Source organism: Suillus plorans (assembly GCF_016647745.1).
Source record: "Suillus plorans strain S12 chromosome Unknown HD556scaffold_31, whole genome shotgun sequence".
In the NCBI taxonomy this organism is placed as follows: Eukaryota; Fungi; Basidiomycota; class Agaricomycetes; order Boletales; family Suillaceae; genus Suillus; species Suillus plorans.
Window position 1 is genome coordinate 205,721 of NW_024537415.1, and position 15,087 is coordinate 220,807.

A 15,087-nucleotide genomic window follows, 5' to 3' on the forward strand; every position below is an offset into this window, starting at 1 on the left:
CCCACTAAACTCTTCTGATTCAAATCCCGTGGGCGGTCCTCGCGCATCTTGGGTTTCTCTGGAATCTCGCGACCTAACCACGGGTACCAACAAGGTCCTCGTGGACACTGTGATGGAACCTACCCTCGAAAACAGTTTTCCAGGTCTATATCCCAATTACAACATGCCATCAAGCCCGTTTTTGCATCACGGAGGCCGTATATACATCTTGCTCCACTCCTTATGGCGCTCCCGTGCGACAATCCTTTTCATTGATACAGAATTTGGAGCAGTTTCAGAGGAGGCAAAAATGCGAGATAGCGAACCTTTGTATAGTTGGGACTTACATGCTACAGATGACAAGGTGCGCCTCATCTGTTCAAGGAGTACGCCTACTACCCCATCCGAAGTATTACTAGGAATACTTTGATTAACGCGACAACCTCGATTGGAAAGTCCTAGATAAGCCAATGTCAACTTTCGCAAGTACGTTCAGATCGATTTCGATTTTTGTCAAATCTCATCACGCCTTTCAGCTGAAAAAGCGCTCAGCGATCTCACTGCATCGATCATACCCATTGGTGCGCGTGAACAGAGACTCTTGTTACTCACTCGAAGAAAGCTTCCACGAGACCTGGCCCGAAACCCATCTGCGTTACCATCCCACATCGAGGACCACATGCATCATCGACGACATCAGTCTACCTGGCTACTGCCGCACTAGCCTTAGAAGGATGCAAGTCTCTTCCAACTTCGCAGCTACAATCACTTAGGCAAGATACCCTGTGCCTTCCCAACCATACCGGCTCTATGGGATTCGGCCAAAAAAATATCCAAAAACTTTCCGGGCATCGCGGACAATGGACGTGCAAGACGTCGTAGAGAGTGTCAATGAGCTCATCCGGCTCGGTATCTCAGAGTGCGGATGACAAGTTGTTCAAGGTGGAAGCCACGGCGGTTTCCTCACCACACACTGTAAGATTTCCCTTCAAAACAAAAACAGCGCTTTTCGTATAGTGATCAGCCAATACCCAACCCTATTCAATGCAGCAGTGATGCGCAACCCCGTAACTAGCGCAGGTGAACTAACAGCGTCCGACATCCCCGACTGGGCCTACGCTGAATTCAGGCTCCAATTTACCCCGGGCTCGCCCATGACGCCCCCCACATTCAAAACAATTGTCCGAAGCTTTGCCTATGTACGCGCGCCTGTGTTGTTGATTGGAGAAGATGACTTGTGTGTGGTACTGGCGTAGGGGTTGGGGTTTTATCACGCGCTCAAGGGCAGGGAGAAGATAGTGGAGATATTGTGGTGTAAGGGGGAGATGCTTCGTCAAAAGTCGTCTATTCAATAACGCTTCTGAATGAACACAAACCAGTTCCGAAATGATATAGCTGTTCGAGGGTTCCTTAGCAGTGTCGCACCTGATCTGCTTCCTTGTATTTTTTGTTCCGTGGGCGCCCGTCCGACTCACCCCGTCACCCATCTTACTTTTTGACTTTCTCATTCTGAGCACCACGCTGAATACTATCATCTTTGCTCACGCACCCACAATCACTTGCTACCTCCAGTGTGTCCTTCGGGCAGATACCAAAGAGAGACGCTGAGTCCATAGATACTGACGATTCCTCAGGTATGCGTTCCCCCGGCCCCTCCTCCACATTCTCACAAAATTCACCACCTTCACTATGCAATCCATGTTGCACGTCCTTTTTCTCCCAACGCCTTTCAACAACAATGCTAATGGTACGTCTCCTGCGCTTAGATATGTCTATCCTGACTCGGGATAAATCACCTTGGCCGACTTTTTCGTAACATCCGATGCCGCTACCACAAAGTCATTCACCCAGGAGCCAAGCTCCTTGTTATCGTGTCACAAGTTCAAGAGTCTGAGGTATGTCCTTCTCCATCATATTTCTTGTCTACTTGTCAACTTAAATCCAGATGGGTGACTCCACCGACATGATCGTCATTCCCGCAAGAGAACCTTCTTATGATAGACAGACCTCCACCCTAGCAACGTCTGAATCAGGGTATACAAGTTCACATGTACCAAAGCCCTCAGTGAACTCGAAAATGAGTCACTTCCTCATCTTGTTTTAAGTTTCCTTATGAAGCAGTACAGATCCGATGATCGACATCTAGCCTGCTGTCCCCTTTCACATAGGAAGCCCTTATCAAACCTGTCACGTTCACTCGCATCTAACAACTTGAAAGAGTATGTTTTCCTCTATCCCATTACCTTCTACATTTACTAACTGTCATTCAATAATCAGTTCTTCAAAGAAATCGGCGATTCAGGCATAAAAGCCATCATCACAGGCTCGTCCACCAGCGACTTCGCTCTACACTACCTCGCTTCAATATAGCCGTTCTCGAGGTCCTCTCCGGATTCAACCTCCACGACTGCATAGCTCGCACTGTCGATGTCACGCCTCTCACGTGCATCAGCGCACCCTACCTCAGAGGAAGCAAGCTACTTCGACATTCTTCGAGATGACGGAGATCGATGGAGACTGCGTCACCGTCCTCTGTCAGCTAGCTCTCGGAAAGGATAGGTATCAGGGACATACAGAAAAGACACATACAACGACGATCGTGCTTAGGGAAGCAGCAGCCAACCATCTCGACAATCCCGAGCGCAATCAAAAATGGTGTCAATATGGTCAAATCCCTTATAAAATACGACTAGTTCCTGGTGCAGGCGCAATAGAACTAGAGCTAGGCATATGGGATGAGGGGCTGGCACAACGTGCTGTGAAGCCATATGCTACAGCACTCGAAGTCATACCCGAACGCTCGCTGAGAATGCACTGGGAGGTGCTGAGGGTAACAAGGTTCTTAGTCGGTTGTGTGCCAAGCACAAACAAAAGAGCGGCGAAACTTATGCCATATATCTTGCCCCTCTAAGCTGCGTTGTGGACGTCTGCATGCCTGCAAACGCGTGAACAGAAACATAGGTGTCAACGTCTAAAATTATTCCATCAGTGGTCTAACAGAATGGACGAAGGTTTCACAAAGAAAATAGTAAGCAGGGAATTCTGCACAAGACAATGACGTCCCAGTAGACAAGGTGATGGACGTTTGACTAGTGGATGCGGTGATGAATTCCACCTCGTTATGCCGGAAATGGTCGCTAGGTCACATGATGCAAGCCACATGGCACTTTTTCCTTGAGTGATGACGTCACTCAAGGAAAAAGTGCCACGTTCTCTGGGTCATGTGACAGCGTCATAGGCATCCTTCGTCGTTCGTTGGAGCTGATTCCTGAACCTGGTCTTTCTATGAATCTTCGATCCTGCCTGGCGTGCTCCCTCCCTCAGGTAAACCGCCTTAGTAAGTATGACCTGTATGATTTTACTTATCATGCTAGCAGCCACAAACATAATTCTCTGGTTCCGGCCAACTCACTGCTTATCCTCGTGTCTTACGTTGAACAGAATCCCGCAGCTGTCACCACCTCGTTGAAACTTTGCTGCAACTGACTGTCGCTATATTCATGATCTGTCCCCTGGCTACCAACTTATTTTGCATCCTTTCCTCATGGACAAATTCTTCCTCGTGCCGGACTCATACCCCTGTTGATCCATGCTTTGGCCTTAATCCTCTTCATCCTCCCTGGTACCCTGAATCCGATTAATCCTGGACGATCCTGACGCATCCCGACAGCTTTTAGCTCCCCGCAATAACTCCAATTTTGTAATTGACTCCTACTACCCGCTTATTTGTCTTTCCTGCCCTGATGTCGTGTTTTACCCTCCTGAACTCTGGACACACAAACACAATAGGATTTTACCTGGGTTCTGATAACTTACGGGCAAACCATGATGCAATCACGCCTGTATCCTCACCTGCGGACTTGTTGAGCTTCTGCTACTCGTCTCTTGGCTGGACCGTAGATGCAGAAATTGATATGATTCTAGGCAGGATAGATGTTGATTAAGGTGCTAGCAAGAGAGGATACCAGCTGGTAGCGAGCCTGACTGGTGATGCGTGTTCTTGTGTTGAGATCGCTGAAACTCATATTTTCCGGGTAGCTAGGACATCAGGGTGCATTATTTGGGGATCTGAATTATGGGGTTTAATTAGGGCGTTTAGATGATATGAATTGAATTGGCTTCGACGACTCAGAACCAGGTGAATGAGAATGCGATTGAAATGTATTGTTAGCGCCTTTGCAACTACATCTGGGCCAACAATTGATAGCTATGCGTGGACAATTTCTCCCTTCTCCCAGAGGCTTGTCCATTCCTTATCCTTTTTAGTAGACCGCCACAGGATGGGGTAATAATACCCAGTGAAGTTGGTCTAACAACTGCGTCTGGTGATGATTCTAAACCGGTTCTGATCCATGTTCTGATCCGTTTATCGCAGACTGATCTGTGCTCTGATCCGTTTGTCGCAGACTGATCCATGTTCTGATCCGTGAATACGTACAAATTTTTTATTTGGCCTCCAAAGATAGTAAGAGTATCATCAATTGATCTCGGAGGAGAGTTGGCGCCTGGGAGGGACCGTCATGATCTCCCAACTGACAGTTTTTGTTGCTCATTTGTGTTGATCCCTGGCCGTTGATCGTAGGCTTAGTTGACTACTCATGAGATTTTCATTTGATGAATGCCCTTAATGTTAAGAGTGGCCGAGGAGGAGAGTTGGGGCCTAGGAGGAGAGTTGGGACCTTTTGGTATGTATCACTTAATACTTCTGTTATGTCTATGCACCAATTCTATTTAATTAAGATTGTGGGTGACTAGAATCACTCATTATTGGGATAAGGAGATCTACTAGGTACTCTGCGGGGATCTGGATGCTAGTACCCCATGATTCTATCCCTATGAACATCCTGGACTACTACCAATACCCTGAATGGGGATCTGAATACATGATTCCCAGACGGTGATTAGACCCCAGGGGACATCCCAGACTGCCAGTGATTATACGATGATAAGCTCAGAAAATGTGATATTGCGGTGTTCTGCCAGTGATGGGTCTGGCAGACAATTATGTTTCATGATTGAGTGTTCTGATAGAAGATATATTGACCCTTCTTACTAAACTCCACGGCACGGTCCCGTTGAAACTTGCTGAAGTTCAGAAGATACAGAAAACTATATGTACGTGAATAGTCATATGCTTCCCTTCAATACCCTCAGAGCCCATCTATTCCTCTGCAAAAATGCCTACCATTACCATGCCTGGCGCTCTTCTTGCCCTCAGTGCCCCTTCTTATGCGGAAGAGCCTCATTCTTTGGAGGACACCGCTGTGCACCCAGAGACAGGCTGTATTCCTTGGTGTTGGCCTGTGTGGCAACAGCGTACTATGCTTAGTTCAACTCCCTTATCAGCGACTATAAACGAGGACACTCCCAGTGCTTGGAAATCCCCCAAGGTCCATCAGGCCGTCTTGACATTTACTCGCAATTTCTGGGCCATAGACGATGCTGCCCAAGTTGATTACATCAAAAAAGATCGCTCCGATAACGACAACCAAGGACGACAACTTTGGCTAGACTATTGCCATTTCAATTGGTCAAACTGGAAAATAAACAGTACCGTTGATACGGTACTGGCTGAACGGGGCCTTGACCCTTATTCAGTTATGAAGCGTCTCAAGGTAGCAAATGTGAGATTTATTTACTATTTTTGTTTCCATACTATGTCCTCATCGTTTAAATAAGCTCCCAGACCTTGCCACCTCTCAGGTGGCCCTCGCCTACTCTGGCCTTGCAGAGGCACTTTTTGGCCCTGAATCTTCTACGGAGGATGGCATTGCACTTAAGGAGCCAGTTCGGCGCTTCCTGGATATCCTTCTGGCCCACCATTGGGCAAAGAATAGAAAGTCTATTGGACGGGAAAGGGGTAGAGTTGGAAAGTTAAGGAGTCAAGTCGACTGTGCCTGGAAAGGTGCGCCTTTTTCTATACTGGATCTTTCTAATGCCTAATCCTATTTATCCAGAATTCTTGTCAACCACGGAACAAAGCAAATGTCTGGACGCAGAAGGCATCAGAGCCTGGCTCAAGGATGTGGACGGCCTTACAAAAATCCTGACTCGATATGGTGATCAAGAATCGCTGAAGCAGCTTTCAGAGCAGCGAGAGATACTTAGCGACCTTCTTCAAGGCTTAGGGATAGATGTGAAGAGTGGAAATCAGTACCGTGGGTTAACCTCAACTCATCTTTGCCGCTATTTGCTTACTTTTTGAGATAGGGCTACCTAAGTCTCTACGTCAAGCACTTTCATTCCTTGCCACCCAGCAGGATATTACTCTACTCACTGCGTCCATTCAAGACCAGTTGAAACTTTGCGATCCTAATGCAATGCCTGCAGACTCCATACCTCAATTTGACCCAGATGCCACCCATGATTGTGACTTTCAGTGGTCTGAAGGCGTAGAAGAGTACAACAGTATGTCTGAGGACGACCTTTGGACTATTCTTGGACTTCCAGAAAAGCAAATACCGTTCTTTAACCTTCTGCAAGACTCCTATGGCAATTGTGACCCCTGGACGGACCATGGTCAGACCTGGTTGAAAGAAAACGGAGAACCTCTAGCTCTTCGCTGGCACCAGCTAGTCGGTCTGGCAAAGATGGTCAAGAACGCATTTTGTGAAATGCCCGTCCTGCTCATGGACGAAGTAGGCCTAGGTAAAACCATTCAAGTCACTGCCTTAATTGCGGTGCTTTCATTCTATCGAGAATTTTACTCCGTGCACCGATGCTTTCCGGGTAAAATAGGTATGTCTTTTTGTTGAAGTTCTGACAACGATCTGATCTAAATTCAATGAGCTGGAAAGCAGTGGAGGAGCAACTCTCCAAATATTCCAAATTTCCCAGTGATGATCGTCGTGCCAGCAAATCTAGTTTCTCAATTTACCTCAGAGTTGCACCGATTCCTCCGACGGGGAGCTTTTGATATTCTACCGTATCTGGGTACTTGGACCAGTCGACGAACCTGGTGGGAAGATATATGGGGCAGGTCAAAGCAACCAGAAGGGCGACGGATCATCATCACTGCTCCCAAGGTGCCCATATAATTATAATTTTTGTTCGCAAAGTTCACTTTTTGTTTCATTGCATCTAGGCTTTAGAATCAGACTGTGATCGCATTTTTGAGGCCAATAACCTGACCCCGACAAAATACCCACGACAGAAAACCAATTATACTTCGGATGCATCCAGCACAGCTTATGGACGAGATTTCTTGTTGGGTTTGGTGGACGAGGCTCATAACTACCGAAATATCAAAAAGGGTTACTGGGCCATATTTTGCCTTCGTTCCCTATGTCACACCATGGTAGCTATGACTGCAACACCCATCACCTCTCGACCTCTTGTGAGTGACAAATTTATCATCTCAATCAATTTTAACGTCAATGTCTACTTCCTTTGAGCAGGATGTGTGGAATATTGGACGATACCTAGGCCTGGAGCTATTTGGCAGCTCCTACGATGACGAGGCTCTAAAGATGGTTCGTCAACTGCGTGCTGCTACCGCCAAAGATCGTAAACGCTTGAAACAAGGCGACCGTATTGCAAAGATAATTGTAGGAACGGTAAAGGGCGATGCTAATGTTGATGTTCCCAGTCTATACCGCACTCAGATGCTGACTTGGATTGGAATTATCCGAGAGAGATTTTCAGGCATTGTCATACACCGTAATATTTGGTCTGTTGATTATGGCGGCACGAGGATCTCAGGCTTGGCTCCATTTCAAGAGCACAATCTCCTTGTAAAGCTATACTGCCACGAGGTGGATAATCTTGAGCGCATTGCCAAGGATTTGGTTGAGGAAGGTAGTGCTAGAGCAGCAAAGTTTGCTTCTGGCTCGGTACAATATTTCATTCATTCTTATTCCAGCCTTTGCTAATAAAATTCACTAGGATTTTTACACGCGTGTTCGTAGGGCTTTATTGCACCCCAGCTGCAATGCTGGGTATCCATGGGCGAATCCCTCCAATTTGGAGGAGTGGAAGAAGGACCCTTCCCGAAAACTGGACGTTCTGGCCCATATAATCAGTTGGCATCTGGAGCATGACGGTCGTCCAGCTTTATGCGTCGTCAATGACATGCTAGTGGCGTCATCTCCCAATCCTCCAGCCAGCGTTGCAGACTCTTTGCCCTGTGACAAAATGGTGGTTTATTGTGCATTCCCTTCTAGTTATACGCAAGTGCTGAAGGTATCTTATTGTTATAATTTGCATTTCTAGAAATGGAGTAACGTGAAACTTTTTGAACGGCAGGTTCTGGAGCTCAATCGCATCCAAACTTTACAGATTTATGGCAAATTGTCGACCTCTGCAAGAACCGATGTCATTGAAAAATTCAAAAGTAGCCAACACGACGGTCCTCGTGTTTTGATAATCTCTAATGTCGGGCTGACGGGTCTCAATTTACCCTGTGCTAACATATTGATAATTGTGGTGAGCATTTGTTTTTCATACGCTCTTCTGCTCTTTCATTGGCTATTTTTTCTGATACTTCTACATCCTGAAATATAGGATTCACTTTGGTCTGCCACGGATGAAGGACAGCTTATTGGACGCATTTATCGTCCCCCTCAACCAAAAATGGTCCATATTTACCGAATTGTTGCGGCTGACACTCAGGATGTCTTTCTGAACAACATCTCCTTCAGTAAGGCTGCTGTCCTTGAGGCATTCACAGGGGCAACACCCAGTTTACGCACGTATCTGCTTTCTGCTCTTAGGTTAAATTTTTAATGCAGCGTTACACAGGTTCTTTGTTCAATGTAGATGAGGAAGTAGAGGAGATGAGTGTACTTTTGAAGAATGATGACGTTCCTTTGAAGAAGGGGAAAACAAAGTCAATGACATCAAAAGCGACCTCCTCAAAAAAAAAAGGAGGCAAATCTCAAGGTAAGGAAGTGACTATCAGATAAACGCACAGCTAACCTGTCAATAAAGGTTCGTTCATTAAGACGACTGGAGAAAAGTCTCCAGTGCCTCCCAGCTTTATCGGTGGTGCTGATGAGCATAGTAACGTGTCATTGATTGACTCACAATTGGACAAGTCGACGGTAAGGCTGTAGTATTATCAGTCTCTGACTCTAATCTGACTCTGCAGCAAAGAATACTCCAGAGATTGATGTCCAGAACCGCTTGGATCCAGTATCAGCTAAACAAATGACTTCGCCTACTCCCATCACGATTGTAGATACAAAGAAAGGAGATACAAAACAGCGTGAAACTCAGGTGAGCCCATAGTATTATACGGATTAAAAATATTATCAGGCTCATATCTTCTCTAAGATTGCAATCTCCCCCATGGAAGAACGATCTCAGCAGCAGGCGGATGAACAAGTCAATGTATCCCAAAGATGCCAAGACTCCTCAATAATTCTTCCTCTTAAACGTACAGCTGATTCTAGTCTAGAAAATCCATCATCAAAAGTACCCAAATCGACATCTGGGGATGATCCTGACATTTCCACATTTTTTGTTGATATGCAACAGCGAGGTATAGGAATTGAACAAGTATATGCTTTCCTTAAATCGCTACCTAGTAAGCATAAGTTTCTCTTGTCAGTCGTATCCTCTTACTAATATCCTTCGTATTGCAGATTCATCCTCCCAAAATTCAGACCATCCGTTGGCATCTTTTGTTCCAGGGTTTAGCATCGCCCAGGAACTTTCAACACCTGCTCCATTGAACCCTTCAGGTAGCAGAAAGTAGGGGATTAGATCACACATTTGTCATCTTTAAGTTTCAGGTCCATTCAAGTTACTACGGTACAATATTATGTGCATACTAGTATCCTATCATCTATGAGAGCAATAAGTCATTTGCAGGACCTCATTTCAACCCATATCATCAGCCCCTTACCAGCATATGAGTGGGATCATAAGCACATCCCGCTGTCCAAATATGAGTCAAAACTAAAGGGTGCGCTCGAGTGCCCACTGTGTTTTGCCCTGTCAAATCAGAAGTGCAAAACATGACATTTTCAGAACTCACCATCCTGTCATCACCTACTGCCATGCCAGCAATGCCAGTCCTCTGAACGTATCTTGAATGTTATGTGTTCATTCTTAGTATTATTGCCTTCACACACCGATCACCTTCCACAGTAATGTTGTATGCCATACTCAAAAAATTGTTGTAGTATAGCGTATGTAATGACAGAACAGTCAAATTATTACATTACAAAGATTGCTGATGAGCACAGCAGACGGCAAAGAGAAATACTAAAATAGCACAAGCCAGCCAACGCACAAACCATCCATTATGATGCTGGCACCTATACAGGTGCTAGCATTGACCTATAAGCGATGATTTTCTAAGATGGACTTCGTAGTTCTGCAGCGTGATCCCCAGGCCCAGAGTTAACTTATATAGCTACAAACCCAATTTAAGTCTGCTTTGGCCCGAGTCTAGCGGTACAGACAAACCTTGCCGGGACGGTAAATAAATTTCATCCTCCACTCAAACACAGCACGCGGAGCAAGTCGACGCAGGATTGCTTCGAACTTGTTATCTGGGTATTGTTCTTGAAGCGAACAAATTCAAACTCCTTGACTTTCTTTGCGACGGCTCGCGAATTGGGGGGAGGGATACTAACTGAGGAGGCAGGTGCTTCAGTATTAAGAAACGATGAAGGCACCATCGACGTCGATTCAACCGTTGTTGACGGTGTGGGAGCAGTGACCTGAGCATTAGGCCGGAGCACAGAAGAAGGATAAGAAGGCACCTTGAACAATCCTTCGGATTTCTTCTCATTTCCAGCAGCGACAGCAGTAGATATGATCTGCTGGGGAGGCAGCTACAGTGGCATGATGCTCGTGGCATTTTCGAAGGCAACCATTCTGGCAACCGTGAGAGAAGCAGCCGCGGCCGAAGCACGTCTCGAAGTATAGTGTAAGCAGTGTCCACCATAGGGCTCCGCCCCGCAGGACAATAAACAAGGATCCAAAAAACAAAACAAAAAACGTCTCGAAGTCGGCGCGTTCATGGCAGCCAACGTAAGGGTTGCAGCATCCAGTTCTGGGAACCAGAAGGCAAGTGTACGGTATGTGCGACTAGGCTCCCGATCAGGTAAAGCAATACCTTGACATCCTCGTGTATTCCATTTCCTGTGCTTGGTGAGTTCTTTCTCCCTCTCCTTCTCACCACGTTCAATCTCGCCGTCGCTGAGATAGTTGAGTAGTGGTATGAACGGTTATACTTGATCCATTGCTCTAGTGCCAGATGCGAGGTTCGGCAGGAAGGAGCAAGTCGTCGACTCGGACATCTGAGCGTGGCCAACTCGGAACAGCGACTTTTGATAAATTTGAAATTGTTCGTGTATGCAATGTACGACGGCCGTTCTACTAGAGAATAAGTCAGTGACAAAGTTATGGACACGCAACGCCACACACTTGAATTCCCCACCAAGGCCTAACTCCGAGTCTTCCGCATAAACGTCCGCAAATTTCATCCACATTCTCAAGATCCCATTCAAACTGATCATGCAGCTCTATAGATCTGACGATGACGTTGAGCTAAGATCAGAAGGTTTGCATCGGTCCACAAACACAATCGGGGATCAATCAAATACCTTAATCAAGATCCGTAAATACCATGCACCATCTTCTCATCGGTCTGTCATCCGCAGTGTGTAGCATTTCCTTGTCAGTCTCGAATGCGTCGCTTTCCTCGACCTTGACCGAGGTCACCCTGCGACGCTTACGTCATTGATTCCTCAAGGATATGCTGCGAGTAAATGTACTTTCTTACCCTGATTCCTTGCGCTGTGATTGCCACCATTGAGTCACGTCCTCGCGGTCAGGACTACCCCGGTTCACCATAGGTCATCATCTTCAAGAAGCTTGCGATTATGATCATCGGCAACGCCTTCAGCGCTGCTTTACAGCCATCCGTCGTCGCTATCCCCCTCGCTGAGGATGGAGGTTTCCAGTTGTCGCCCACGCTGGCACTGATGTGGACCTTGAAGTCGCTCAGCTGCTCCTGAATCACTCTCATGATGACAACTTGGTGATTCTGGGGCAGCACATAATCCTTGATGAGCGTCTGCGCTAAATGCTCAGGAGTGACGACAGAATCTAGACGGGGAGGTCACTGGCAGCAACGAAAGCTGATCTGGGCAAGTGGCCTACCATTCAGATTCCATACAAAGGTCTCGCACATCTTATGATGCTCCACATCGAATTCGAGTTTGATTGGCACGAGTTGCTCAGGACGGTTGGCCGGCTAAGGAGAACGTGTCCTAAGGTTATTAAACCCACGGGAATCCGACTCAATCAATCCCCCCAAACAAAAGGAATACACAGCAAGAACTCACATCCGAATGCCTTCTCTCCTCGCACCCTTCTTCTTCCTCGAATTGATATTCGAGCCCCCAGTCCGCATTGGGTGCTCTTGGATATCTCACACCGAAACGTTCAGGGTCTACGGTTCATGCCCATGGTCAGAACATGATCACATTCCCATCAGGCGCTTCGCAACGCAGGACCGCCGTGAGTGCGAAATTCCTGAGCCATACGTGCTTGTTTGGTACGGTGTAGTACATCGTAGGCTGCATCACGTTTCATAATTTCCTGATCTCCGATGGGTCAGCGGTTCCACTGGCTCTTCGACTTTGACCGACGAGGAAGGCATTAGTGTCTTCTGAATCAGTCGCACCTTTGACAAGCACCTTCTCGTCTTCGCCATCGGTGGTTGCCTCGGGTTTCGAGTGTATGATGTAAGGGATGAATGAACGAATGGGATTATTGAGGATTGTCTGACTTCAAGTCCTGTTTTCTTATGCTGATGCGCCAGTCACGTGATTACGGAATTTAACTTGATGTCGTTGTTTCTTGAATCTTCAGAGGGATGCAGCCCCCGGATGCTTCATAAGCATCCTGTAAAGGCCGATGCCTTTCGCGCTCGTCCTAAGTGAGAGCGCATGGTTGTAACTTGTAGTTGCGTCGCCACTTCACTATCACCACTACTAATGCAATTTGTACTTCAATTTTGCACACATACTTGCGCACCTGGCTGTTCCCAAAGTCTCCTTGAACATCACTACCGGCACCCAGACTTCACAACTGAGGTAAGACATCTATCTATCATCTCTATCTAGACAACCTTCTTATGTCACTATTCCTATAGACTCGGACCTCGAAGGTTTCATCTGCGCAAGACTCACTACTATCTCTTTCATCCTACATCCCCCATGCCTCGCATGCCTATGATCCAGCACATGTTCCTTACCAGTCGCTTGGTAACATTCGGCACACACCGACACCTGATACCCGGGATGTCCAAGTGTGTTTGGCCATGGCGTATCCGTAAAAGATGGCGTCTCAGTTCTCTCAGTCCTTCGAAATAATGATAATGCGGGATAAGTAGCTAGACTAGGTCTGATCTTATTATTACTCTAAAACCATATTTCCGGTTCTAACTGTTATTCTTAGTCTCCATTGTGTTTGGATCACTAGATGACGCCTGAGCCCCGCTATTTTCATCACTGGCTGCCATTCCGAATTTCCCGCTGTCAAAACCGAAGTCCTTTCGGATCCGTATCTGCTACGTCATGGTCTTCCAACTATTCAGCTTCCGCATCGGTCACAGGGTTGTCAAGGCAGCGTCGCTGACCTTCTTCAACACCCTCTGAGTCAGCGACAAAGACAATTGGTCGTACTCCCGCGTTTTTTTGCTGATCCTGAGACTGTATCCATGGATTCGGTGTCATTGTGGGATCACAGGAGGGGAATTATGGCGCTACACAAGTACTATGTGCTTCGCGATGAAATTGAAGACATGATAGCAGAGAGCCGGCGAGCCTAGCTTGACACTTTCGATGTGAGTACTTTTTACCCGTTTACTGTACTGTACTGAATGTCGCTCTCAGTATTTGCAACTACGGGTCTTTGCCTTCAGATTTACGCCCTGGATGCATACGTTCTCGTGTCAACTCTCGACCCCCGCCCTACCAGGACCTCGTTCACATCTTCTCCAGTCACCGAACAAGTGAGGGCAGCTATTGTTGCAGCTGTCACAGAGAATGCTCCCAATGACAACATGCACGCCCAAGGTCAATGCAACAGATTTCCGTCAAGCCCAACGTCATCTCACCCGCTATCAAGAACGTCAAGGCAGGTGAACTCATGAAAGATGCAGTACTGTCACCTGGTAAACTCGAGTGCGTGTCTGCCTCCCACCGTCCCTGCATGGGCGAAGGGGACTTGGAGTACTGACCACAATGGGTTGGAGCATAAGCAGAATGCTAGCGTTGGCACATCGTGTCGTTGTGGTTCCGACCGTCACTTAGTAGTTCCTCATACCCATTGTCAGACAGCTTACAGCCTTTTCTTTGACAACTGAGATTTCACCGGCAGTTACAAGCCGCGATATGATGACCAAATATATTATTCATATTCACATGGACGTCACCACTCGCAAGTAATGTTAACCAGTCACGGTGAATACACCCTTTGACTTGGACAGAACGACGGAGCATGAGAGTTACTCCTATTCTCAATCATTTTGTTTTACTTCTGACTACACTGCTGCTTCTTGGGACTTTGATGAACAATCGTTTCAAATGCTGTGGACGGTGACCGGTCATCCGCCGTTCCCGCCGGCCGTTTTAGGTGCACTGTGGAGTGGTTGATTAGCATGTATGATTAACTGACGGATCTAGACGAGCTCTTGCAGATGAGCATAATGGAAGTCATCAAGTTGGATTGTAGGCACGACACGACACATTGAGTAAGTCCTCTTCATTTGGGCCATCTTGTTGTTCTCATTTTTGTCGTCTCGCACCTGCGATATATCAGATGCATGTTTGAATTGTTGAATTCCTTATTGCATGCAGTAAAGTATAAAGCTGCTACAACGCTCATGCAGGACCCCACTGCTGTGAAAGGTATGTTTACGATCAGATCCTGTGCGCATGTCTGCTCACCTTCATAATTAGCGGCTGCCTCTGAATGCTTTGTTTATCTGGTCATTAAAGAATGTTAAGCTAATCGTCCTAGATCACATGGGTAGCCTACGCTTCAAGCATGGTCATACTCTGGATGGACCGGCGATGTTATCTTGCAGGTTTTGTTGAGGTACGAACGCTGATCAATTAGTACTAGCTGAAAATGGCAATAACT

General features: G+C 46.7%; 3 protein-coding genes across 3 annotated transcripts; 2 read left to right on the plus strand and 1 right to left on the minus strand.

Annotated features, from left to right (window-relative positions):
• Positions 1-2,476: 2,476 nt before the first annotated feature.
• HD556DRAFT_1479406 (uncharacterized protein) lies at positions 2,477-2,890 on the plus strand (the record flags this gene model as incomplete). Its single annotated transcript, XM_041308590.1, has 1 exon — positions 2,477-2,890. One exon carries the CDS (start codon positions 2,477-2,479, stop codon positions 2,888-2,890), a length of 414 nt encoding a protein of 137 aa, XP_041159758.1.
• A 2,281-nt stretch (positions 2,891-5,171) lies between these two features.
• On the plus strand, positions 5,172-8,703 carry HD556DRAFT_1238009 (P-loop containing nucleoside triphosphate hydrolase protein; the record flags this gene model as incomplete). The annotated part of the gene is made up of 10 exons (XM_041297941.1): positions 5,172-5,603; positions 5,659-5,766; positions 5,885-6,137; positions 6,190-6,717; positions 6,769-7,004; positions 7,064-7,319; positions 7,504-7,811; positions 7,948-8,160; positions 8,224-8,352; positions 8,482-8,703. The coding sequence occupies 10 exons, from the start codon at positions 5,172-5,174 to the stop codon at positions 8,701-8,703; spliced, it is 2,685 nt and encodes an 894-aa protein (XP_041159759.1).
• Positions 8,704-11,899: 3,196 nt separating this feature from the next.
• Positions 11,900-12,127, minus strand: HD556DRAFT_1203398 (uncharacterized protein; the record flags this gene model as incomplete). The annotated part of the gene is made up of 2 exons (XM_041296417.1): positions 11,900-12,042; positions 12,097-12,127. Coding segments are annotated over 2 exons (174 nt in total), but the record flags the coding sequence as incomplete, so codon positions are not given.
• Positions 12,128-15,087: the final 2,960 nt, after the last annotated feature.